This window comes from Pelecanus crispus, chromosome 12, assembly GCF_030463565.1.
Source record: "Pelecanus crispus isolate bPelCri1 chromosome 12, bPelCri1.pri, whole genome shotgun sequence".
Lineage (NCBI taxonomy): Eukaryota > Metazoa > Chordata > Aves > Pelecaniformes > Pelecanidae > Pelecanus > Pelecanus crispus.
In genome coordinates, this window is record NC_134654.1 from 29,392,846 (window position 1) to 29,420,184 (window position 27,339).

Consider the following 27,339-nt stretch of genomic DNA (forward strand, 5'->3'; position numbering starts at 1 on the left):
GGCAGGTCCTGCTTGACCAACCTGATCTCCTTCTATGACAAGGTCACCCGCTTAGTGGATGAGGGAAAGGCTGTGGATGTTGTCTACCTAGACTTTAGTAAAGCCTTTGACACCGTTTCCCACAGCATTCTCCTGGAGAAACTGGCTGCTCATGGCTTGGACAGGCGCACTCTTTGCTGGGTAAAAATCTGGCTGGATGGCTGGGCCCAAGACTTGTGAATGGAGTTAAACGCAGCTGGTGGCCGGTCACAAGTGGTGTTCCCCAGGGCTCAGCATCGGGGCCAGTTCTGTTTAATATCTTTATGAATGATCTGGATGAGGGGATTGAGTGCGCCCTCAGTAAGTTTGCAGATGACACCAAGTTGGGCAGGAGTGCTGATCTGCTGGAGGGTAGGAAGACTCTACAGAGGGATCTGGACAGGCTGGACCGATGGGCCGAGGCCAACTGTATGAGGATCAACAAGGCCAAGTGCCGGGTCCTGCACTTTGGTCACAACAACCCCATGCAGCGCTGCAGGCTGGGGGAAGAGTGGCCGGAAAGTTGTCCGGTGGAAAAGGACCTGGGGGTGTTGGTCGACAGCCGGCTGAACATGAGCCAGCAGTGTGCCCAGGTGGCCAAGAAGGCCAACAGCATCCTGGCTTGTGTCAGGAATGGTGTGGCCAGCAGGAGCAGGGAGGCGACTGTCCCCCTGTACTCGGCGCTGGTGAGGCCGCACCTGGAATCCTGTGTCCAGTTTTGGGCCCCTCAGTGCAAGGAAAGACAGTGAGGTGCTGGAGTGTGTCCAAAGAAGGGCAACAAGGCTGGTGAAGGGTCTGGAGCACAGGCCTTATGAGGAGCGGCTGAGGGAACTGGGATTGTTTAGTTTAGAGAAGAGGAGGCTGAGGGGAGACCTTATCGCTCCTCTACAACTACCTGAAAGGAGGGTGTAGTGAGGTGGGTGTTGGTCTCTTTTTTTCCCAAGTAACAAGTGATAGGACGAGAGGAAGTGGTCTCAAGTTGCACCAGGGGAGGTTTGGGTTATTTGTGATTATTTGGGATTGCATATTAGAAAATATTTCTTCACTGAAAGAGTAGCCAAGCATTGGAACAGGCTGCCCAGGGAAGTGGTTGAGTCGCCATCCCTGGAGGTATTCAAAAGACATGTAGATGTGGTGCTTAGGGACATGGTTTAGCGGTGGACTTGGCAGTGTTAGGTTTCTGGTTGGACTCGATGATCTAAAGGTCTTTTCTGACCTAAATGATTCTGTGATTCTATGAAGAGATTCCACAGGCACCCCCTGGAAAGGAGTCATCTCTCCTCGTGTTAGGTGACTGCTGAGGTTATAACCCTGGGCTTCCTATACTGACCGTGGAGAGCAGCTAACTGCTAGCGTGCGACTCATCTGACAATATAGATTCCTGCTGCTTCTCAGGAGGAATTGTGCCCCAGGCTCTATCAACTATAAAAAATGACAACACTGACAACCTCTGTATTGTTAGTCTGATCTTAGTGACATGAAATCCACACTAGTGATTGTATTTCAGTTTGCAAATGCTGTCCTTTTACTTTTTTCAGGAACCTCATAACATAAGCAAAGCAATGCATTTAAGACTAATCGAAGCTCATTTTTATTCTGTAGCTTGTAGATCGAGAGCCACTTGTATGTCACCTAGACCTACTAGAACCACTTCCTGCTGGCCCAGAAGAACTTCCTGATGAGTTTTTTGAAGTCACAGTGGATGATGTACGGAAGCGTTTGGCACAGCTGCAGAGTGAGAGGCAAGTTCCCTTTCTACAGGTGACTGAGATTGCTCCATATCCTTCCGTTGAGCAGAGTGCACCTATAGCTGGCTGTGATCTCTGGGTAGAGGGTTGTAGATAAGTTACTGGGTGCGGAATTAATGAATTAATGATCAGCACTGGAAGTTTCTACCCTTTATGTCATTTGTGTTCAAGGGCTATGTCATGTTTCTGTGACAAAACCCATGTTTTTGTGTGAATCCGTTGAGCGTTTGTGCATGGGATAATGCTTTCATGTGGATGTTGAAAATTACATCATGAAGTGTCTGTGATGCCTATGTGGTGATAAGTTTATCTGAGAACCACAAGCTAATCAGGGATGTGTCCTCACTGAGAAAGGATTAAGAGAAAGATTCCTTCCCGTATTCTGCATTTCAGGGAGTTATTCAAAGCTACTTAACACCCTGTCTCTTTTTCTTTCTTTCCTTCTCCCTTCTTCTGAAAGAGAAGCCACTGCCTTTGTAATTAGATGTGCTCTTATTTGCTAGAGGCCCAAAGCAGTGGTGAGCTCCTGCTATCTGTTTTGATCTGACTTTACAGTAACTATTAGGAATTAAATGGATGGAATTTGTAACTTGTGATGGACAAATAGATGAACACTGATCCAGCTTCATAAGAATAAATACCACTGACTTCAGTAGTAGCTAGTAGCATTTTCAGCCAGTAAGAAAACACCCTGTATTTTAAGTAACAGAATTAGCCTCTTATTAGACCTCATCAGAAAAGACCAACTTTGAGACAATAACCAAATGGAAATAAAGCAAAATCAAACTTAGCCACAAATCATGACATGAGAATATTTGGAACATGTACAAAGAGGGGGAAGAAGTATAGGAAGCTGGACTATATGCATCTCACTGTTCAAGTAGCTTGCTGTCAAATATTCATGATTTTACTGTAATTCTATTCCAGTTCTGGGCTAAAAACTCGGATTAAGATAAACTAGCCTCACTATCGCCACAGCATTTTGTTATCTATATGTTCCTTAAAGAAATTATTTCATTAATGTATTTAGTTTCAAGTGGATCATAACATTCCTTTAAACATTACAAGCATTCACTGAGACCGTGGGACAGCCTACTTTACACTGTAACCAAGTCTGAGTTGAACTTTTTACTTAGAGCTGATTTTTTTCCCCACAGGCCGCTGAAATCCACATGAGTACACAGATTGGCCTGAAAATTGCTCTGCTGCTTGTGGGTCTGGAGTATTTAGTGGTACAAATGTAGGATCATTTGGTTGGGGGTTACTGGAATACAGCCCCCTTGAAAAAAGACCTGATTTCCAAATTTGCTGATGCTTGTAATCCCTTTTCCCCTCACAGCCATGGATAAAAATAAAGGCAAGTTACACATGAAACTGATACCAGTTGGCTTCTGATCTCAGCTGGTGAATCTTAACAAAAAAACTAGCTGCATACAATGCAATATTTTAAATTAGAATTTAATTCTGACTTCACAAAGAGCTGAGAATAGGTAGGAATCAGCAATTGGTACACAAAGAAGGAATGGAGCAGGTTAGTTTCATGTTTGCTTTTCAGATTGAGTTGGCACTTCCAGAGCATCTTGGAACATGGTGTACCAGCTGAGAGTTCTGGGTACAGTTGGTGAAGTAAGCCTGTAGTTACTTTGTTCAGCGGCTGTTCCTGAGACACCTTGATGATTCTTAAAAATAAAAAGAGATCCTTCGAACTGTATAGGTGTAAGAGATTAACTTGCAAGTAGTTGTGCAGAATTATATGATCAAGTGTTTCACCAAAATCCAGCCTAGTAAATCGGTTATTCAGAATTAAGTGCAAACAAGGAAAAGGGACTAAAGCTGAACATGGGATCTGTTGGATCTAAGCTTATTTCTTTACTTATGGGAAAATATATAATTGTTTTCTTGAATTTATTGTTTCATTTTAAATACAGGTAGATTTTTTTGCACCCGCTGCTGCTTTGAAAACACCAGTGTACAATGCCATCTGTTGAATGATCTGAAACTTCTAACTTTTTTTTGTTTCCCAGTTGCTAATTAATACCCATTAATTCCTTGTGCCAGCATTGTTTTTCAGCTTCAGTAGCTCTTCTGCCTCCCTGGAGTAATCATGTCCAACTTTAGTCTCTGTTTTATTGGATTAACAAGTCCATTTCTTCTTGAGTAGTCTAAGCAAGCATTCCCCAGCTCTTCTGAGTATCTTTTCTGACATCTGCTGTACTGAACTTATTTTCAAACTTGTACAAGAAAAGTAATCTTATGCAGTATTGTTGCTGATGCTCAGTAGTTCCACGTAGGAGATTTTGGGGTAGGAACCACAGGAGGCAGGGAAAATGCTGTGAGAGATGCATGGAACAGTTGAGCAATTCTCATCAGCCTTGCTCGGACCTTTCGCTTTCTTGATAAAATAAAGATACATCTTAAAATTACAAAAGAAGTGACAGCTTGTCTTCTTCCCATGTACCTAGGAAACGCCTGGAAGAAGCTCCGCTGATGACAAAATCTTTGAGGGAGGCTCAGCTGAAGGAAAAGTTAGAGCGTTACCCAAAGGTAGCCTTTGTTCTTTTTCCAATCCCTCTGGCTAGTCCAGACTTGGGGATTGAATAACTTTGGGAATCAATTGTGATCAGCAGGATCTTGAGCTACTTACAGAAAGACTTTTCAAATTCCTGTCCCTGTTAATTGTTTGTGGGACTTGCCTAACAGTTGTACCATGTAAAATCAGCTGGCCTGTAATGATATGGTCGAGTGGCAGGCAATATAGCTCCTTTTATTGTGTTCCAGATGTTTCAAAACCCTTATGTTGTGCACACATCTGTCTGTATGACTGAGCTTATCTGCCTCTCCTCTGTAGACTCTTAACATTTTGATAGCATCTCATTACAAGTTAAAAGATAAGATGTTACAGATTGAAGATGTCTTACTCTGTAAATACAATCCTAATGCAGTTTTTGTCTTTGGTGATTTATTTGGAAAAAAAAAAAGAGAGATTAAGTTCCCAAGTTAAGTGCTTTCTGACTGGTGCTGGAAATAGAATGGTATGAGTTACTTCAGACATATGGCGGGAGGATTCCTGCTGCTATGGACGCTTCAAGGTACTTATACACTGTCTGTACCTGTCCGTGGATGACTTTATGCTGTGTTTGTGCATCACTTAGCACAGGGAGCTCCTACTCTCTGAACAAGTGCTGCTGCATTGTACATCATACTGTTTCTATAGATCAGCTCTCTTACAGCATTTGAAAGCCAGACTGCCCATGTTCTCTGAGGAGCTGCACAGTAATTGTTAGCCAGTATGCTATTCTACCACTGCAGAGTAGATATCTCAAATCTCCCCATTTTAAAAAAACCACCAAGCTTGCTCACAAATTTTAAGCCAAGGACAGGCTTAGAACAGCCATAAACAATTGACCTAGTGTGCTTTGCCTCTGACGTAGGTGGTGTTGAGAGTCCATTTTCCAGACCGTCATGTTCTACAGGGGTTCTTCCGTCCTAGTGAAACTGGTAAGAGCAATCTCCACTTCAGTCTGTGTAGCTGCAGCTAACCTCTTGCATCACTGATTAGCTGCATGACAAAAGAGAGTGGCTCCGGACAGATCTTTCTGCTGTCCAGGGAAAGAATACTGCTCTGAAAAAGCAGTAGTAGCTAGTTACGCTGTCCTTACAGGGCCCCTGAACTGGATGAGAAAAGGGTCTGGGGCAGTTAACTTAGTTAAGGGGAATTAATTTCCAGGACTACTTGATGGAGACCGTCAGGCTACTTGATAGCAAAATATTTCTGCTCAGGAAACTGTCCCACTTCATATCCCATTGTTTGTGTCCAAGCGTTATGTTACTGAGATGAGTTTGGACACTTCCTCTATGTCAAAGCTTAAAAAGTTTTGGGCAAAAAAACAACACCCCCCCCAATCCAAAACACCAGGAAGAAGAAAAAGAAGCTGTAATAAGAATAACAGGGGATGAACCTTTCTGCCTCCGCCAGTTCACAAAAGGCGGTCAGACCATAACACCAAGTAGCTCTTACTGTTGTTAATTGAGATAGTCTTATTCTCAGCTGGCAGTGATGGTTACCCACACAATTTTTTGGATACTTTTGTATGGAACAAGAACTAATATACTAGTTACCAGAGTCTCACCTGGCTGGTCTCGGCAAATCTTGCAGCTGCTATTGGATTTCCTAGGAAGAACTTCACTGGCATCCTTAGATTTTGCTAAGGGACCAGCATGTCTAAGTGGTTTTTTGGGTTTGGTTTGGTTTGTTTTTTTTCCCTCCAAGGTATTTGTAATAGTAACAGCATTCTTTTGAGGAAATGGCAATCTGCAGGCACTGTAGAGGGTAGTTCTGCTGGTAGCCTTTTTGCCCAACATCTGAAGAAACAAATGTAATTTAGCAAACCTTTCTCTCCTTTTTCTACAGTTGGCACTTTGAGAGACTTTGTAAGAAGCCACCTTGCAGATGCAGACTTGCCATTTTATTTGTGTAAGTGTGCTGTTGGTAATATTTGGCCTTACTTTACAAAGCCTGTTCCTAGCTGTGGTGCATATGGGATCTTGTGATGCCACGAGGTACAACCTGGGGAGGAATTCCTTCCCTAAATACAGCTTCATAGTGCAAAGAAGGTGTATCCTGCTCACTTAGCCACATTATGCTTCTGCCTAATAAGAAGCCTGTGTGGGCAGTGTGAATGTGTCACTCCTTTAAAGAGCAGTAATCCCTCCCATACCTGCTGTATTTATTGTTTTGGTTGCTGGGTGGTCCTGTTTTGTAACTTATTTTTTAACTTCAGTTATTGCACCTCCCAGAATCATCTTGAACAATGAAGGTTTGACACTCTTTGAGGTAAGGACTCACGTGTGCTCTGTGATTCTCTCTGACTTGCTGCTCCCCTTCACCCTGCCATATTGCTTTAGTTACTTTTAAAAGAAGCTGGATAATGTTGTGATCCCTGTAGACTTCTGCTTAGCCAAGACTAATGGAACCAGGTGTTTTGGAGCACAAGCTCTTCACCAGAAGAGGTCCACCTTGTGCAACAATATGCGCTGGCATATTGTAGCAGGGTTGTGGGGGTCGCATTGTTTCATACATACACCGAGTGCCTTATGGATTCTGAACAGTATTTAACCTTGAAATATTATTGCAAGAGCTGAGCTAATGCGAGTTTGCTATATCTGTAGTTGGACTAATATAGTAGGAGATGTGACACTGAATTTGGATAGGTAACCATTTTCAATTTCTACAGCAGGAGCTAGAGGCCATAGTAGACAAAAATCTGACCTTTTTGATAATCACTATGTGAGAATTTATTTTAAGCCAGCTTGTACACTGAAGAATATGCTCTGTGTAACTTTTCTCAAAGGCTGGAATTTAATTTTTCAAATCCAGATTCTTGGAGGCTTTTTGCAAATGTCAGATAAGGTGGTCTTGAAGTCTCTGGCCAGAGACTCTTGGCTTTGTAAATGACAGAGAGAGACTGATCGAGTGATTTTGCCAGTGACTTTGCCGAAACTCACCATGTTTAAAAAAATGTGCTGTCATTCAGGGAGAGGGATAGAGAAAGGGACCTTATAGGCGGCATGGTGATTTAAGCAGGGATTAGCATGCCTCTGAAGTTGTTTGTGATGGAGCTTTCCAAATTCCACAACTTTCTGACCAGGCCATGTGGAAGAGATACGTGTGCAGCTGCTTTTAGACTATTGAATGTTCAGGGAAGCAAAGTGCGGATCTCTGTGTTCACAGTGGGAAGTCTCTCCCCTTCCTAATACCTTGTTAAGAATTCTTTGCTGAAATTTGAAGTTTGGGGAGTGGTTTTGTTCGTTGGAGTTCCTTGTATTGTCACCATGCCTATTACAGGTTTAGCTTCCTAGGGAGTCCTGAGCCTCTTGGGAATCACCAAGCCCTGTCTGGTTCTGTGGGTTCAGGAATTGCTGTGCAATAGCTCTTGGCGTCCACCCAGCTTCACAGCCTGAGGACTGCTCTGTTTCTGTCAGCCTGCCTACCCTCTGCTTGACCATGGCCTCTATTAAAATGTGCAGTGCGCATGGCTGTGCTTCTCCCACCAACAGGAATGGGACAGTGTGTTTGTTGGTAAGACATAATGTCATCATGGGTGGGGAGAACAATGATGCCATTTTGTATATTTTAATTAATAATGAAAATACCAGTGGAAAACGCTTTGTGTCTTTGAGCCAGGAGACTTTGCCATTTGGGCAGGAAGGCGATTCTCCCACCTTCCTCTGACTTGTGCCATCTCGCCCACATCTGCCACTCAAAACACTGTCTGAAGGCACACATGGTAACCATGATGGGAAATGCAAAGGACAAATCTTGTCTTCAGGTTTCTGAGAAATCCCACGACGGGGAAACTGGCTACGCTTGCATTGCTAATGATGTATTTGGAAAACATTCAGAGGAACAGCAGATAATAAAAAATGTTCTGCACTTGTTAGCAGTTCTGAGGCAAGGGAAGCAGCCGTAGAGCTGTGACTAGCACAGACTGGTCTGATGTGGCACATGCACACTACTCTCAGCCTTTCTCTGTCTCTTCCACCCCCCGCCCCCCAGCTTCTTTTTTTTTTTTTTTTTTTTGGTCCTAAGCTGTCAGGTCTGAGCACATCCCTCACCTAGAGTTTCTTCACAGGCATTTTCTAACATACTTTTTGGAAGGTTTTTTTCATCATTCCAAAGCATGGTCTCTCTGCAGCTCTCACCAACAGAAGTCTTCTGCATAAAATGGATGTGTTACTGTCTTTTTCTAAGATTTGGCTGGGATGTGTTCGCAGATTTCCTGTCTCAGCTTTCAGACTTGTGTCCCTACAAAATATACTGCTTTCTTTTTAGTGTCTCTGTAGGAAGTGATATTCTCCCCCACCCCATATGCCACATTTTCCTCTAGAAATCTCATGGACTTCAAGTTTTGGCACTATTTATTTTTTCTTTAAGGTGGGCTTTGTTTTGTTTTGTTAACTACATCCTAGATGCTGAAGACTCAAAATGTGCCTCTGTAATGAACATTTTTCCTATTCTCAGTTCATTTTCTGTTGGATGTTTTGTTGCTCCTTCGAATTCAAAGTACTTACCTTTCTGATGTTGCTTTCTTCCGCTGTTTTCTGCCACTGTTGGAAAATACCCTGTCTGCTCACGTGCCTGTCCTTACTGCCTTGAAATCTCCTGTGACCATTCTCTTCCTCTTTTTTAGTTAGCTTCTAAATCCTTTGCATACCATACTCACTCCACAAAGAAAAACAGGTTTCTTTGGCTTTTCAGTAAACTTGAATGCAGCACCCTTTTTGCTGGCCTGTATCTCCTCCTATTTGTCCAACCTCTGGTGCTGTCTCCAGTCTCAGTTGTTAGCTTTGGTCTATCTTCTAAATAAAGTTCAAAATCCTCTGTTTACCTATATTTACCCCTTGCCTGCCCTCCCCCCCACCCCCCACAATACTCTTTTTCTCTTTTTCAGCATACATCTAATGTTTCTCTGGATGTCTTCTGAAACATAACTTGTTCAGTGAAACACCACAGAAATAAGTATGCCTCCCTGTCTTTGAATCAGAAACTTTATGGCAGGAATTTTGTTTAATTTGCTGTGTTAAAGCCTTTGTTCCGTACCTGGCACTATTACTTGTGCTTGTTACATGTGTGGCAATTTCCCAGTTTCCTAGTTGTGACATTTACTGTGGAATTCATTCCTCGCGGCAGCTCCCTGAAACATAAAAATGTGTTAAATTAGTGCTCTGTAAAGGCTTCAAGGTGCCTTACAGCCCAGTCTTTTAGACTCCTTTGGAAGTCACAGCTTGATGAAGAACCTGGTCAATTTTAGTGTCAAGCACCTTCAATTTGTAGTGGCTTTCCTGAGATTGAAGTGCTTGCTGTGTCACAAGCAAAGGTGCAAAACCTTGATGCTAGCACAAAACTGTGACTGTTCAAGATACACTGCTCAAAAGCTGAAAATTCTCCTGCTTTAAGGAATTCCTCTTTTAAGGAATGATTTTTCTCATTTCTCACGTCCTCTCTGTCAACACAAAAGAAGAATAACATCCAATTAAGATGAAGGGTGGAAAATCCAAAGTTGATTTAAGATTTTTTTTTTTTTTTCATGCAACATATAATAACAGTGTAGTCTAATTAAACTGCAATTAGAAAGTGGTTGTGTTGAGAATTTGGGCATAATTAAAGAAAAATGGATTTTTAAAGCATAATCTAAGTATATATTTTATATATAATCATTACAATTATTTGCAAAACATGGACAGCAAGTAAAATCTCATGCTTAAAATGTTTTTAGGGATTGTAACATGGCATTACGAAGAGATTATTATCGCATTACTTAACAATTGCATGACTTGGCATTTTCTTCTTAACCAGCTGGCTCAGTGTAGGTAAATGTAGTGATGCATATGTGGGGAAAAATAATTTGAACTTCATATGCATCTCAGTGAGCTCTTGGGTTGATTGATATTGCTCTGGAGCAAAGTCTTAAGGCGATGAAATCATCGGCTCGTTACTGAATAGTAGTGAAAACTGAAATGACCTCCTTCCCAAAATCCAAAGTATTTAGGATGAAATAGATGACGAAAGAACATCACCGTGTCCTTTTATGAAACCAAGGTTTGCTCACATCTTGAATAATGTGTGCAGATCTGGTCTCTCATCTTAAAAAGGAACCGGTAAAGGTGCAGAGAAGGGCAATGACTATCATCAGAGGTCTGGAATGGCTCCTGCATAAAGAAAGACTAAGTAGGCTAGGACTTGTCAGTCTGCAAAAGACATGGCTGGGAAAGAAATAACATCAAGGAGAAGCTGGAAGGGGTTGATTTCTTACTCTCTCCACTACAAGAGTGAGTGGCATCAAGTGAGGAGAGCAGGAGCTAGAATAGATGGAAGAAGGTAGTTCATGCAACAGAAAACTAAGTGTGGAATTCCTTGTCACGGGGTGCTATACACTAAAACTATATACTGGTTCAAGAGAAATTTGGACAAGTTCAAGGAAGATACCTGCTGAGAGTCTCTCAATATATAGAAACCATCTCAGGAAGCTTCTGAACTGAAAATCATTGCTAGTACTAGTATTAGGGGGAAGTATCACGTATAAGCAAAGAGCAAGGGTACTGTTCTCTGTGCATCTGATTTTTTGTTCACTTTTGGAGATGGGATACTGGTTGGACTGAATGGACTTTTGGTCTGCATACAGTCGTTCTTATGTCCTTGTGTATCGCTGGAGGTGGACTCACCAGGCTACCTTGGCAACTTACCCGATCCAACAGCAATTCCTATATTGACTCAACTACCCTATAGATTGAATGATAATGGACTATACACATGAAACAGTACACAAAATTTCATGTATAGCAGAGGATTTAAACTGGTATATATGACTTGTTTCTTTGCATATCCTGAAATAATTAAGCCTTTGTAACTGTACTGCCGGCTAGGGGTTTTAAGGGGTTTTTTTTTCAGCTTTATGATTTCATTAATAGAACTATTTTGTATATAATTCTCCCAATTTTAAGGAAAAAAAAAAGAAAAAAATACAGACTGTACGAGTCTTAGAGTTCTGGAGAAAACAGCTAATAGTATCAGGGGAATTTGCTACATTTTCCTTTGCTATATGACATCCTGTGTAGCATTTCACGTCTGTGAAAAAAAGATGCAAAGTATAAGCAACTTGATCATGAGCTCGTGTGTTCTTCTATACAGTGCTTCTATACAATGATGATGTGACACATACAGGTAATGAAAAATGAGGTGAAACAATAAGGGCACTGCAAACTCCTTCTAACCAGGTGTCCTGTAGAAGCTTTTTTTTTTTTGCATACTGTTTTTTATTATTTCTTGAGACATTTCTGCTGAAAAGGAACTTTATCCGAGTAATTTAGACAGTGGATGCATAGCTGCTGGTTACAGCTGAGTCAGCTGAAGAGACTGCTGCCCCAGTTATTCTCACATCTGTCACCTGGGCTGCTATTTATTTCATTCTACATGAGTTGGATAAATATAAACAGTTTAAATAATGGACATTTGCAGGCTCAGGTCTCTTGACTGAAGTGGATAAGAGTCTCATAACATGCAAATCCAAGTGGTTGGTAATATCTTGCAATAGGTGGTAGTGATGGGCTGAAGAAAGTAACCTTTTCAGGGGTATGGTTTTAGCTGGAAGGGGATGTGTGTCTCCAGCATCGTGCAGGTAAAGGTTTTGCTTGCGTACGCTGCTCACACTCTACAAGAGTTTGCTGATGCTGATGCAGTCATGCCAATGGACTCAAGCAAACTTTTTCTGCAGGAGTCCTTGCTAAAGTTCGTGGTGAGTTTAAAGAGCTGACTTTTGAGTTTTGTATTTTTTTCTCCTTCTGTAGTTGAGTATATAAACTTTGCGCACTTTATACTTGTAGCGTAGCTTGTCCCTATAGCCCACCTGGTGCAGAAACCTCAGATGGTTGGAAATGTGTATGCAGCTATAGGTATTTAACTTGCTAGATTTTTTCACCATGCACATTCAGTGTGACATTTCAAAATGCTATTGTTTTCATAAGTTTATCCCCAGAATTAGGAAAGCCCGTCCAGTTCATCACAGCTGACTTGCAAAAATGAGTTGATGGTGAAAGGAGCAGGCCAGAGCATTTTTATAATCAAGTTTTTTTCCTTTTAAAAAAAAAAAAAATTTAATCAGATTATATTCAGGGAGGTTTTAGCCTTGACTACAGGGCCCTAGGGCATTGGAAATGAGTGCATGATTTGACCCAAATGCTTGAGGCTAACAATGCTACTCTAACGAGGTGAGCAGAGTAGAGGTTTAGCAATAAGGGAAGACGTGTGTCACTGGATTGGCAAGAAACAGCACGGGAATTGATTTGCTTGAGGAGCAAAGAAATTCATGTATGTTCAGGGTGAGGTGTGAGAACGGAGAAGGCTGGGGGCTGAGGCGACTTGGAAAGATAAAATGGGGTGAAGAGAGGGAGCAGAAAGAAACGTGTGCCTGGACGGGGTTGGGTTCCACCATCTATTTAAGAGTTTTAGATTTTGGAGCAATGGGTTCTGTGCTGCCAGGAATGTGTGCTGGGGGAAGGGCACACGAGCATGTGCATTAAAGCCTTGAATTTGTTTGATGCAGCTGGATCTAAAATGGACATTATGTAAAATGGGTTTGCAGATTGGAATAGTTGTGTTTAATGCCAGTGACCATGTAGCCTGCGTCCCTTGCCTGGGGCCCTTCAGCCCTTTCAGGTCATGGTCTGTTGTGGCAGGAATGACTCTGTGTGTTTATAAACATTTTATTTGGATGAAGCATCAAACAGGAAAAAACAATTCCTGCTGAGAACTTGTCATACCATTCTGGTTACCCGTACTGCTCGTCAGAGACCACAGTGCTCTAACTTAGTAGGATGGTGCCTTGTCCCAGTTTAGGTCGGCTGATTCTGGGTGAAGCTTTGCTCCCCATTACCAGTGTAAATCCTTTTTCATCTTTAACTTTCTCCTTGAGTCAGTGAAGGCCCCATGCTATAATGTGTTCCGCTTGGATAGGCGGCCCCTTCTGCAGATCTGCGTGCTTGGCAGGAGCTGAAGGGGGCTTTCTTCTCTGGGAAGAAACGGGTGCGGAAGTTGCTCTGGCTTTCGTGTCCCTGGCAACTGTGGTGGTGTTGGATGCCCTTTTTATAGGCGGCTGTTACTAATCCGGCTGCTTTGCCTGAGCCTCGGTGCGCTCAGTAAAAATGGCACTGGCCCAGACCAGGAGCAAGAGAGGTGATATTTCTGGTATTGGGCCAGGTGGGGCAGCGCTGGGGACAGGACTTGCTCGCTGCTTCTCGCTTGCTCTCTAGTATTGCCTTCCAAACTATGAAATCTTCGTTCTAGGAAGAAGTTTGTGTGGGTGGGTATCCAGACTCGCTGCAGAGCAAGCGGCAGTGCCTGGTCCTGCGCTGGATGAGGTTAGGCTCTGTATGGGTGGGTTAGGTGACGACTGTGCCCCTTTCAGGCATCCGTGTGGTCTGTGGAAGGGAAAGCTTTTGTACTTTAGTCAGAGCTCCCTTCTGTTTCCATTATCTGGAAGGAAAGAGATGAAAAGACAGAGCTGCTCTGTAAAGATAGAAGGCATATGGTTAAGGTATTTTGTAAAATGTGTGGCTTTTGGGCTGGGGGAAGAGCAGCTTTCATGCTAGGTAACCTTGCAGTACTCAGCGTCTCCGTAGTGTGAGAGCTTGCTCTGGAATAATGCTGTGTTTTGGTACATAGGATGCAAACATGAATGAAGGCTGTGGAGCGTGCGGTTCTTCTGGACATTGTAGGGAAAAGGGAGCACGGGTAGAGTAACGGAACAGCTAATTTCTCAAGCTTTTTTGTTGTATCTTTTTTTTGCAGGATGTGTGAAAGATTGAAGATGGAGGTTGTCTTTGTCAGTAGTACAGGTCTTTAAGGTTGTTGGGTTGTATCATGTAACTGCCAAAATTCACAGCTTTTGCTCCAGGTGCTCTGTGTCAGTATTGTTAGCAATAGCCTGCTGGAATGCTTTGCACCTGATGTGGTTCCCTTGCAAAGATGCCTGCACATAACCTGACACTTGATTTTAATGGAATATTCCTTAGATGACTAGAAACCTATGTTTCTGTTCAAAACAGGTCATCCAAAACAGGTACTACCATGTCGTATCTAGCCACTCTAGATTTTTTCAGCATTTAACTTTCATATAATCAGGCCGTTCACTCTTTCATACACATCTTACCTGAGCAGCAGATAACATACCAAAATAGAGGTAGACTGTAGGTGCTTCATAGAACACCTCTGGAGTGTATATTCATTTCAGGAATAAAATGACTTTCAGAGGAAGCAAAGGCAATTGTAAGGAAGATTGCACTGAAATCTAATTATCTCAGTGATAACTGTGAGCTATAACTGAAATTGTATGAGCCTTAGAATTCCTAACTTTCAAACATGAGATTTTGTCTAATTACCCTGTTCTGTAAATGCTTTTCCATTTCTTGTAATGTGGTTTATTCTCCTTTTGCTCTCAGGGACTTCTTAGATTCTTGTTCCCCAAATATAGTGCTTAAACTCTTGAGAAACAGAAAATGAGAAATAGTTAAGAAAACCAAAGAGTAAAGGAGTAGAGGTTGGCTTATGGCTTCTGCACAGTCCATTCTTGGTTTTCTAGGTTGCCTTGTGTCTTCTCAAAATAGATGATGCTGTCATGTCTAAACATAAATGGACTGTTATTATTACTTTTAAGTAGGACTGTGGCAGAGAAACATCCAATTATTTATTGCCTTATAGTTTAGTCGTAGGCTACTTAATTGCCTTCTGTTTTCTCCTTTTCTTTGAGAAATGCCATGGTACATAGGGAATTTTAGCAGCATCCTCCAAGGATATGGGAATTCTCTTAGAATCATAGAATCATAGAATTGTTTAGGTTGGAAAAGACCTTTAAGATCACCCAGTCCAACCATTAACCTACACTACCAAGTCCACACTAAACCAATCAAGGGTAGACTAGACTAAACCGTGTTCCAAAGTGCCACATCTGCCCGTTTTTTGAACACTTCCAGGGATGGGGACTCCCCCACCTCTCTGGGCAGCCTGTTCCGATGCTTGGCTACTCTTTCCGTGCAGAAGTTTTTCCTAATTTCCAACCTAAACCTCCCCTGGCACAGCTTGAGGCCATTTTCTCTTGTCCTATCACTAACTACTTGGGAGAAGAGACCAACACGCACCTCACTACACCCTCCTTTCAGGTAGTTGTAGAGGAGCGATAAGGTCTCCCCTCAGCCTCCTCTTCTCTAAACTAAACAATCCCAGTTCCCTCAGCCGCTCCTCATAAGGCCTGTGCTCCAGACCCTTCACCAGCCTTGTTGCCCTTCTTTGGACACGCTCCAGCACCTCACTGTCTTTCCTTGCACTGAGGGGCCCAAAACTGGACACAGGATTCCAGGTGCGGCCTCACCAGCGCCGAGTACAGGGGGACAGTCGCCTCCCTGCTCCTGCTGGCCACACTATTCCTGACACAAGCCAGGATGCTGTTGGCCTTCTTGGCCACCTGGGCACACTGCTGGCTCATGTTCAGCCAGCTGTCAACCAAGACCCCCAGGTCCTTCTCGGCCAGGCAGCTTTCCAGCCACTCCTCCCCCAGCCTGCAGCGCTGCATGGGGTTGTTGTGACCAAAGTGCAGGACCCGGCACTTGGCCTTGTTGAACCTCATACAGTTGGCCTCGGCCCATCGGTCCAGCCTGTCCAGATCCCTCTGTAGAGTCTTCCTACCCTCCAGCAGATCAGCACTCCTGCCCAACTTGGTGTCATCTGCAAACTTACTGAGGGTGCACTCAATCCCCTCATCCAGATCATCGATAAAGATATTAAACAAGGCTGGCCCCTTGGTTCTTGATGAACTTCAGAAGGACTGGATGGTCTTAAAGGTCTTTTCCAACCTAAACGATACTATGATTTTCTAAAAACTTACGGTCTTTGCTGAGACTGTCAGAGGCAGAGCCTAGTTGAGCCCAAGCACAGAGTATTCTGGACATTGACCACTGCCAGCCTGGATGTTTCAGGAGCTTATTGTAATGGAGACTGCATGATTTCCAATGGTATCACAACCCCACCCTCCACTAGGGTAGAGGGTAGAGTTGCTTCTTCTGTGATATGACTGGGAGTTGGTTGGTTGGGATCGCTTGTCCAGTGTCAGACATGAATCACGGAGTTGCACCTGGCTTTCCCAGGTCTTAAGTTAGCAGTAGGATATCCTCCACTCTATAGACTGCCTTGGTGCTGTCTATATGAAAAAGTGGATGTAATGTGAGCACATTTAAGCATTCAAATATTTATAAATGACTGAAATTTGTGCTGAAGCCAATAACAGGAATCACTGCAGATGGTGCAGTACCATATTATCAACAATTCTGCTCTCTCTCCACCCTCTCACTCCATTCAAGCTGATAAGATTGGAACCACATTCATTAAATCTGATTGCTTACAATGAAGGGAGAACCTTTACGCTGCAAGCAAAACCAGGAAAAAAGACAAATATTGTCGACTTGTTTGCCAAGATAGTTGGGCTGAAAGAACTGTCTGAAGTGAATTCTCCAGAAATATGCGTGTATTTACAGTATAGTGAACGCACAGATTGGCAGCAATGTGGAGTTTTTGGAACCCATAAAGACTTCAAGGCATTGCTTTGATTTTTTGTTATTGCTGTTTTTGCTGGCTGCCTTATCCTCATGTCCCTTGAAGTGTTTTATAATGTTCTGCTCTCCAGAACTGATCAACTGCAGGCTTCCCTGTTGCAGCACTTGGCTTTGGGTTCCTTATAGCTCTGCTTGCTTGTTTGTGTTTTTCTAGGCTAGCTGAGCTTTTCAGAGTTGCTTCTTCTTTCTCCTCCCAGAAACAGCCACTTGTGTAGTGCATATCTGGGGTGCATTAGTGGAAAAAAAAATCATTGATTGCTGAGTTAATACTAGGAAAGAGTTAGCAGAAGGTAAAAATACCAGCCACTGGAAAAGTCAAGGCAGCAAAGAGGGCAGGAGGCCATCATCTGTCTTCAGAGGAGCTAAAGGAATCCACAGGCTCCACATAAATATTTAGATCTTCTAATCAGATCTTAAGAGCACACCGAGTGTTTCCTCTGGCATATACCATGGGGCAGAAATCCAGAGGGGCTGTTTGTTCCTTTCTTTGCCTTTGGTTCTGTTTCCATATCCTCTTTGTTAATGCCAGTTTGGGCAATATAGCTGGCTTGCTTGTTCAGTGAAGCTGACTACGACTTGAGCAGTGTGAAGCCTTCTCTGCTTTTGGCACGAGTCCAAATGCAATTTCAGAAAAAATTACTTCATCAGAGTCGGAGGTATTTCCAGTGGCGAGTCTTGTGGTTATTCCGCTCACTAGCAAAGAAAATTGCAATTAATAGTGAAATTCATCCAGGCCAGAGGATGGCATTCGCCTTCCTGTATGAAGTCTTAGCCCTTTACTTATCCATTTGGGATTTTCTCGTCTGACTAGATCTTCATAGCAATCTCACCTCCTGTTTGTCTTGCGAGGTCTGTTAACTGTGCTCGCAAAGGCTGTCCTTTGTCAAATACTTGCTTCTTATGCTGACTTTGAGTAAGGCTAGGCACTTCAGTCCGGATGAGGGCCTTCCTTGTATGACTGGGTTTAGAGTGGAAATTCTGCCAAAAATGGTCTCTCTTCTACTGTCAGTTTCAGAGGCCAGATCTTTCTCATCTCAGCTCAAGGGCTCAGTGAATGCTCTTTATACCTGGATTCCTTCTTAAGGAGCCTTCTCAAAATAGTGCTTTCAAATCTTATCTTTTCCTTATGAATTTTAAAGGTCCCCTGCTCTAGCTGGACCAGACCTCCTCCGCTGGCTGCAGCATATGCGTCGTCTTCGGCAGTTGCACTCTACATTGAGCAGCTTTGTTCTCAGGTTATAAACACGAACCACTTAGGCAGTTTGCCCCTTTCACCATTACTGTAGTGTTTATTTCTATTTCAGCGATGCTTTGCAGTCTTGCTGGAGAAGCTTTTGATCCACCGGCTTTCCGGTTGAATTTTCCAAGAGCTGGTTTATGTGTTTGGGGTGTGTGTACTATGCAGTATTTCATGTTGGTAGCTTGGGTTTCTCCTTCCATGCGCGTGTTCCTTTGAAGTGCTTATTTTCTTATTCATCTTTTAACATCAAACTAACAGCAGACCTGTGGCACTCTAATCTTTTCAGATCATGTAACGGAAAGAATGCTTCTTATTCTGGCAGCTGCAAGTTCCCCTTAGACGGCAGTCTCTGCCTCGTCTGAAAGCATCACTCTGTCAGTGAACAGAATAACTGCATGGTAGTAATGTACGTATTTTGCAATCCTCTGTTCTAGGATTTTTTGAATGTGTATGTCTGGAGATACCTAGTGAAGGAAGAAGTATTGAGATGTTATTTGGGGAGGGTTCTGCCTGAAACCTTTTCTGTGCTCTAGAGCGCAAGTTACTAAAACATGCAGTAAAACAAAGCAGAAATGTTTCTCTTGCGTATCACAGCTGGATTCACAGGGGAATGTTGTTCTAGTGTAGATATTTTTATCATGGAATGCAAGATGCAGTAGCCTCAGTATACCACTCTACAGCCAAGGATGTCCTGCTGTCATAAACCACACTCACCACTATGGTGTCTGAGTAGCTGCGCTCTGTGTGTCTGAAATAAAACTTTGAGTTACTTAGCTACACAGTTTCAGACTAAATGTGGCTTTATGAGTAACAGGCTGGTCTTCAGATTTCAGAAAAGGAAAGCGTTCATTTAAACTTCTGCAGCTGTAACTAAGTAAATTGATGAAGCTGTGTTATTTAGATCTTTTTAAAATCTGGGGAGTTGGTCGTTTGGAATGGTACTCCTTAAATGGGGAGGACAGTAAGCAGGGCATTGGCTTCCTCCACTTCTTGTCTCATCAGTGACTTTCTGATCCCTTCAGAAGAAAGCTGTCCTGTGATTAAGGCCTTGGATGGGACTCTGGAGACTTACATACTTAGTACTCATTTCTGCTATTGCCATCCTGTGTGACCTTGAGTAAGCTATTTAATCTCTTTAGGTCTCAGTTTTTCATCTGTGGGGAAAAAAAAAAAAAAAAAAAAAGAAAGCCCACCCAAAAAACCCCCCCAAAACTCAAAACATCATATTTTCTTACACTTTTACTTATATTGCATGTTGCTGCTCATTACATATATATAATCGCACAATGGGACACAGTTTTTGATTGAATTCCTAGGTGCTGTTGCCATAAAAATAATAATCTAACTGTATCTTGTAAATATGCCTTGTACAGTGTGATTTGAACATTGTAATTCAATAGGTTAATAGCATCTATTTTCCCAGTCAGAATGGCATTGTATCTTTGGCTAGACTCAAAGCAGCAAGGAAGAGAAATGCTGGATATTTGAGTATAGTGACTAGCTGTTGACGCACTCATATTGTAGTAATTCTTCACATATAACTGAATGGAGTTTTTTGAATATTTGTTTCAAACAGCCTATGATTCTTTTGGTCAGTCTGACCAGTGTGACTCTTAAGAGGTTTCTAAATCTGTTTAGATTCACAAATATTCTTATAAGAATCCTGTGCAGTGAGGTTAAGAGCTGCAGAGTTGTTCTTCTAGAGACATTGATATATGCATTAGAACAACTGCAAATGAGGAAATACCAGCTGACTTGAGAATAAGTTTTCAGGTAATGGTTTGCCCAGTATTTGATCCTTGCATTCTTAGCAGTGTTAGAGAATACTAAAGGCTCCAACTTTGGGTTTGTATGTTTTCCTGGACTGCAGCTACTAAAGCCTTCTCATCTTTATGCCAAGACATTCCTTGGCCAGTGGGATCATTCCACTGGCTTTTTTTTTTTTTAATGTGAAATTGGTGCTGATTTAAGTACTTTTGTGTTACAAAAAAAATCTCAGACAGTGTTATGTCCTGCCAGTGACTGGCTGGAGAATTCCTGGGGTGATCAGTGAGATGTAGCTAGTTGCCTTCTGTACTGAACTGTCAGTAAGTGCTAAATTGGGATGGCACCTGAGAATTCTGCACAAAGGTAGCTAGACAGAGGGTTGTATGAATGAGCCAATAGTCTATCTGAATATTGAAGAAAAAGAACGTACTGGATGTAAATTTGGCAAGAGGGGACTCTGTGTTGGCTGACCCCTAGGAAAGGATAGGGATGCAGGGAAATGAGCCATGGGAAGGGGGTTGCATTCTGTATACTTGTGAGCTGCTGTCTAGTTCCTTTAAGTTTCTTTCAATTGAAAGATTTTGAACTGAAACATTTGGACTGATGTTTTGCCAGCAGTGGGAAATGGTTGTGGAGGTGGATCCTGAAACTTAGAACTATGGTTATTTGTCAACCTGTGAATAAGTAGGGTAGAGGTTTATATTGGGGCACATTCTGTCTGTGTGTTTGTGTGGTTGAGTGTGTCTGTCTAGCTCTTGGTCTGTGTTTCTCACTCTCTTTTTTCTTTGTGCCTCAGGCAGGCCCTGCCATGAATTTTCTCTGACCCCTTGGGGCCATTCCCACATGAAGCTTTGATGTGTGTGCCCAGAGCTTGATTGACAAGGAAGTTTCGGTGGCGGCAGCAGGGAAACGAAGAGAAAAGGGCAGGGCTTTGAACTAAAGGGCTTTGAGCTCTGAGATGCTGTGCTTACTTATCTCCTTCAGAATGTTAATTATTTACCAAGATAATTGGTTGGGAGGGGAAAAAAAAGAGAGGGGAGGTTATTAAAAAATTCCAACACTAACACGCTACAAAAACCTCATTTTCCAACTTGCAGCTGGCATGAAAAGGATGTTGTGTGTAAAAGGGCTTGAGTGTATGTGTGTTGGGGGGGCCCTTTTTAAGGCACCCATTTCCTAAATAGAGGGATCCCTTCAGACGAATGCAGCGGAAACATCAAAGCTCTTGCAAGAGTTTTCTCTGGGATTTCTAAACCGTGTCTGGTACTTTTTAATTAAAAAAGTTTATGGAGAGCCGTCTTTGTGACTGGAGCAGGCAACCTTAGGCCCTGTTGACTGAGGAATGAAATGTTAAAAGACCTAATAAATAATGATTTCTGCTAAAATGTCAGTTCAAGGATATGAAGATGCCTGGCCACTTTAGCAGGAGCTGAGACTTGGAGTAGACTGACGAATGTCTCCTGCTTCAGTCTAACATGATGCAGGCCATACTGTATGTGAAAGTCTCCTACAGCCTTTGGGTTAATGTAAAAAAAAAATCTGTAATAACCACATACTCATTTAAAGTTTGTATTCAGGAAGATAGGTGAAGCTGTTTCATTTTGCCTCCAGTTAATACAGTTTTATTAGTCTCTGTATTAGGTAGCAATCCACAGACTCCCCTGTGAAGATCAGGGTTCCTTTGAGTTCTGGTAATTGCTGTGCTGGATCAGGTCCAAGGACTGTCATTCCAGTATCCCGACTGTGCTGGTGGTGGCAACAGAGGTTCAAGAAAACTCAAGAGCAGGCAGCCTGCCCTGCACAATTCCCAAGTATGCATTAATGATAGGAAGAGGGGCAGTTGCTTTATTTGTTTGTTTATTTATTTATTGGATCAAAGTGAGAGACTTAGCGTTACTGTTTGCCAGGGTAAATGTGGACCATTAATCAACATTTTCTGTACAGCTTCTGGCCATGACAGTACTTACATCTTTTACGTTATGATGATTTGGTTTCTTTACCTGTCTCTTAGTATAAGGCCTTCTGAAAGCTTAAAATAATTGTTTAAGCTAGTTCTTCTTTATGTAGTATTATAGTGATGTGTTAATTCTGGTTACAAGTATGATATTTTTCTCTCAGAATCCTTACTGGTACAGCTGGTTACACCATATCATATTAATCTTCTGTATATCACCTTCAAACCCTTTTAAAAATACAAGCCTGTGCTTGCAGCAATATCTGTTTTTAGCGCAAAGCTTAATAATTTTAAGTCTCTTACCCTGCAGTCCCTTGAGAACATTTGGATGTACCATCTGGACGTGGTGGTGTAGTGCTTTTTAATGTATCGCTTCCAGCAGCGGTTTTTCTAGTGCTTCAGTTTCTTTGAGGGTGTGGTGTCATGCTGTAATCGCTGGAAGTGGCAGAGCAAGCTTCCCAGGCAGGTACCCTCCCTGCTCCCCTGCCGTTGCTTTTGTGATTCCTCAGACGAGTCCGTGGGACTGTGAGTCCAGTTCTGCAGTTTCTCTGGTGCCCAGCAAAGGACCAAAAGATAATTAAGGGACTGATGCATCTGACATATGGGGAGAGGCAGAGGGAGTTGGGCTTGTGAAGCCTGGAAAAGAGAAGGCTCTGGGGGGGGTCTTGTCAATGGGTATAATAAATGTGATGGGGAAACAGCAAGGGAGATGGGCCAGACTTTTCTCAGTGGTGCCCAATAAAAGGTCAAGAGGAAGTGGACACGAGTTACAGGAACTTCCATTGAAATAAAAGGGAAAAAACCCAACCCCCAAACCCACTGAAAGGGAGGTCTAACACTGAGACGGGTTGCCTGAGCAGGTTGTGGAGTCTCCATCCTTGCTGATAGTCAGAACCCAGCTGGACATCATGGCCGTGCTCTAGCTGACGCTGCTCAGAGCAGGGGGATTTGGACCGGACGATCTCCAAATGCTCTTTCCAGCCTCAACCGTTCAGTGGTTCTGTGCTGGCAATGACGTTGCAGGGTATTTCTGCCCCTGTAGCTGCTCGGTCTTACCTGCATTGCAGTTTGTTACTGGTCGAGAATAAAGTTACTCCAAGTCTCCCTGATGATGAAACTGATCCAAAGAAGTCATTGAAATTCTGTTCGTTAATTGGATTCCTTAATCTTAGTAATTGGTGGCCCAACCAATTATTTTAGGGACTTCCTTTATCTGAACTTCTTATTGTAACTTTTTGTTGTTTTAATCCTTGAATTGTATTTTAGCTCTCCAAATTTCCTTCCCTACACCCTTTCTGCCACTTCATTCCTTATTATTCACCGCAGAAATATTAGCTACCAAAGTTGAAAGATCTTTGTAATTTTTTAATTATGGGTAAATGACAACATTTGCTAGTTTACTTTAATGCTTGCGTCCCTGCTTGCTTTTTTTTAGTTAGGGCTGCACAGCATTTCTAAGACTCCATTTTTCCAAGTAATGTTTACTCAATAGCTAAGGGTTCAATAGCTAAGGATTTTGCTTCCATTTCCTCTGACTTCCAGGTCTTTAATTAGCATGCTTAATTTTGTTAACTCTCTCTTTCTAAAATATGGTGTTTGAGTTAATTGTTTATACGTTTTGATTTCTTATGGTGTTGAATGTTATTACATTGTAACCACTGTATCTTATTGGCTTGTATCTGATCCTATATATTACTTGGGGATAGTTGAAAATAATTTATGTTCTTTTCTGTTTACAATTATTTGTTCAGTAGGTCATCATTTGAGCTACTGACAATTTACTTCTTAACAGTATAGTATAATGTCATTTAATGTGTTAGTATGTTGAACATAATTTGTATTTTGTATTGCATTTTATTCAGTATTTATTTATGCAGAGGTAGTTGAATAAAGCTATTTAGCCACGACATAAGAGACTAAGTGTAAAGCAATGAAAGGAGAAGATGGTGAGAATGGCCGTTGTCAACATAAGTTATCAGAAGCTTCATCGTTTTGATTTGTTGCTATTTAAAATTAGACAAAAACAAGTGAACTGCAACAAGCCGGATGCTATCTGGTGCATTACATTTGAGTAACTTGAGAGACATCAGTTGCCATCTCATTCTTCCTGTGTGATGGGTATACACCTTAAAATGGGGGAAACTGAAGTATAAAGCAGTGTGGTATATGAGCAGGTTAAATTAGGAACCGGGCCTGATGACTAGAATTGTAGACGTTTCCACTTTTCTTTTTTTCTTTTCCCCTCTTCCCCCGTCCCCCCTGCAGAGAGTCTCTCTTCTCTGTGGAATGGTAGTGATGGCAGAGTGGCAAAAGCTGACTCTGGCTTTATTGCACTTCTAGGTTGCAGAAGGAAGAATTTGTTCTCTTAGATTATGAGCTAATGGGAACTCTGTTTAATGTGGGTTTTGTGTATGCGTTTGACCAGAAATTGCTGCTTGTTGTGGAGCACTAAAGAGGTAAAAATAATCATTAATAGCATTTGCAGGTGGAATAAAGAAAGATAGTTGGACTGATAAATGCAGACATGAAAAAGGCAGTCCTACAGTTATTTAGGTCACATAATGAGCTAAATGGACGAAAAAAAAAGTTTGAATATAGCAATTATTCTGAGAAGTAGGAACTAGGAACTCAGGATGGATTTGTAAAGGATAGACTGCATCCTGGAAAGTTGTTGAAACTAGACAGATTCCAACTAGAGAGAGGGTATAAATGTAATAGAATAATCTAGAATAGATTTCTGAGGGCACAGCTGGATTTTTCTTCTCTTACTATCAGCCACTCAGGTCTCGGAAGATTCTTAATCATACTCACGTTATCTGCTCAGCAGTGAAGAATGTGGGTGAAATATAATGGCCTGAAATACGGGGACAGAGGAAAACAAATGGCAGGTCATCAGCGCAATGAGCACTTGCTGTGCAGGTCTCGTCATCTGTGTGTAGAACAGGTCCTAGAATTTTGCTTCATGTGTTACTGAGTGCCCTGTGTACTACACAGGGTTAGCCTTCTCTGAATTATAGATGGTTCAGTGACCTCAACTTAAACTCTGTGAATTTGTCCGTGGCTGTCTAACCTGTCTCTAGTGTTCACAGTGAACTGTGAAAGCATCTACAATCAGTGATCTCTTTTCCCTTTCTGCTGCAGGCTAAGCTCTTTCCAACTGCTGTCATTCATTTTGGATCTGAGGAGTGCAGGGGTGAGTGAATTTCCTCTCTTCTTCAGCTGCCTGTATAGCTCCTATAGTAGACCCAGAAAAATTACATCCTTACGTTCAGAGTTCTTCTGACAAAAGCTAATGCAGTCCTTGAGAATGCTGGTAAATGTTCCCATTCCGAATGGGTGAAGCTCTTCAGAACTAGCTTGGTCAGTTAGCTTAAGCACAAATATAAACACAGTACCTTTCTTATGAGATTTGTTAGGCTCTGGAGTAGGCAATGTCTACTATGGGGACAAGAGCAATAGAAGAACAACTCTGTAGAAAGAAATTCCATTGTTCAAAATGTTAACTAGACAAATTACTATGAAACACTTTTATGGACCTCCTATTGTACTGTCCTGGCTGGAGATGGGAGGACACATCTGAATCTTTGATGCTTTGACACCTCTGGTTTATGCTTAGAATTTCTGTTTCTCCCAGAGATTAAAGCATGCTCTGGCTTCACAGAAAAGTTTCTGAGATGCGGTGAGCACTGAAAGAAAATGTCAAGATCTTGAGGTTTAAATGATGAAATAGGACACTTTGAGTTGTGAAAGAAACTGTCACAGTTTGAGAGTCCTGTGTCAGTTGGGGGAAGGTGGTGGAGATTTACTATAGTATACAGCAGGTATTTGATGAGCCGAGAGCTATGTGTTTCTGTGGTGATTAATGTCTCTGTTGCCAAACAAGTGTTTGGGTTTCATTTTTAAACAGACTGTTACCTGAAATCGGACCTGCTGAGCTCTGCAGTTTCCCCTTCCGCAGCTGATTTATTAGTAGCCAGGTATGTTGGGATTGAACAGAGTTGCAAATGGGTGAGTATTTCAGGGATGGGAAGCATGAAATGAGCCCATCTTACTACAAAGAAACGTGCTCTGAAGATACTAGGGCTTCATTTTCTCCTGAAGCAGTCATACTTGACTTCATAGCTTCTTAAGTCCTTTGCAAAGTAGGATTTCAGTGACTAAATCGAGTAAATGCTAGGGCTTTTATCATGAAAAAGAAGAGCCTTTTCAATCTGACTTTAAAAGTTTAAAGGTGCTGGTGGTACAAGGGGCTATTATGAAAAAAATGAAGCTTAATTCTACTTGCTTATTTTCTTCCTCAGATGTTTGTCCAAATCATTAGTTCCTTCTGCTTCGTCATCTTTAGAATCAACAGTTCCATCCCTCTCTGAACCAGAAGTGGGAAGTGACAAAAAGACCGATGAGCAGCCAGAACCATCAAGCATGCAAGAAGCTCCACAGGTGTTGAGAAGGGCCCCTGGGAAAATACCCAAATGGCTGAAACTGCCAGGTATCATGAAATCAGAGGAGAGCTCATCTCATTCTGACCTCCCCAGAAAGGCACGCTCCTCTGTGCCAAACATGTTGGATGTTGACAATATTCTTGAGGATGTCAACATAAGGCTTGCAGGACATTTGGTTCAATGCTTGTCAATCACAAATCATGCTCTGGGCAACGTTGAGTCTGATGTCTAATCCATATGCTTGCAGCACTCTTAACTATGTTCTGGGCTTAATGTGTTGAGTTCTTAACTATGCTAGTGTAGTTCAAATACTAATAGGCATGATAGTCTACATACCAAGGGCCCACGTCATCTGTTAAACCTCTGTCATTATTTTTCCTTTGTTGTTATAGTCTGTTTTAGTACTTTCCTTTCTCTTGATTTTTTTTTTTTTTGCGTTGGTCTTTCTGTTTTTAATCTTCACTGCAAAACAGTAGTGGTTTTCCATAGTTAAGATTGCAACCAAGTTTCCATTATGATTTTTTTCTTGGTTTATCCTGATCAGAAAACTGCAACCTTGTTTTTAGTCTCAGAACCAATAGCTTATGTGTGGTTTTATGTGAGAATTTGTACAAAATATGACATAACTAGAAGAAGGATTCCTGAATTAAACAATTCGCAATATTCACTTTTTGATGCAGTGGCAAAGAGAAGAGCAGGGGGTGGGGGAGATGTTCAATCAACTCCCTTAACAGCAATAAAACTAGGAAGAATTATATGGAATTCCCTGGCTTATAATGCCAAATGTTAACTCCTCAATGAGAATTTTAGTATTTGATTCTGGAAGATACTGTGAGGCCATCAGCTCCAGCAAGCATAGCATATGGTGTGAGATGATTGCTGGAAGGCTGCAAACAGTGGGTTGGTGTGTTTTCCTGCTGTGGCCGGTCTGTTTTAGACTGTTACTGGGATACCGATGCAGATCATGTGGGAAACAGTATCTTTACTGTTTCTTGCTTCCAGTACGCTTGAAGC

At 42.1% G+C, this 27,339-nt stretch overlaps 1 protein-coding gene across 1 annotated transcript in view; it reads left to right on the forward strand.

The window, feature by feature from the left end:
- ASPSCR1 (ASPSCR1 tether for SLC2A4, UBX domain containing) overlaps positions 1-27,339 on the forward strand; it is a 50,030-nt gene that overhangs the window by 22,308 nt on the left and 383 nt on the right. The window contains exons 8-15 of the mRNA XM_075719909.1: positions 1,621-1,760; positions 4,229-4,310; positions 5,198-5,264; positions 6,178-6,240; positions 6,548-6,600; positions 25,025-25,076; positions 25,791-25,860; positions 26,185-26,372. Coding sequence (XP_075576024.1) covers positions 1,621-1,760; positions 4,229-4,310; positions 5,198-5,264; positions 6,178-6,240; positions 6,548-6,600; positions 25,025-25,076; positions 25,791-25,860; positions 26,185-26,372 — 715 coding nt within the window. The remainder of the gene's footprint in view (positions 1-1,620; positions 1,761-4,228; positions 4,311-5,197; positions 5,265-6,177; positions 6,241-6,547; positions 6,601-25,024; positions 25,077-25,790; positions 25,861-26,184; positions 26,373-27,339) is intronic.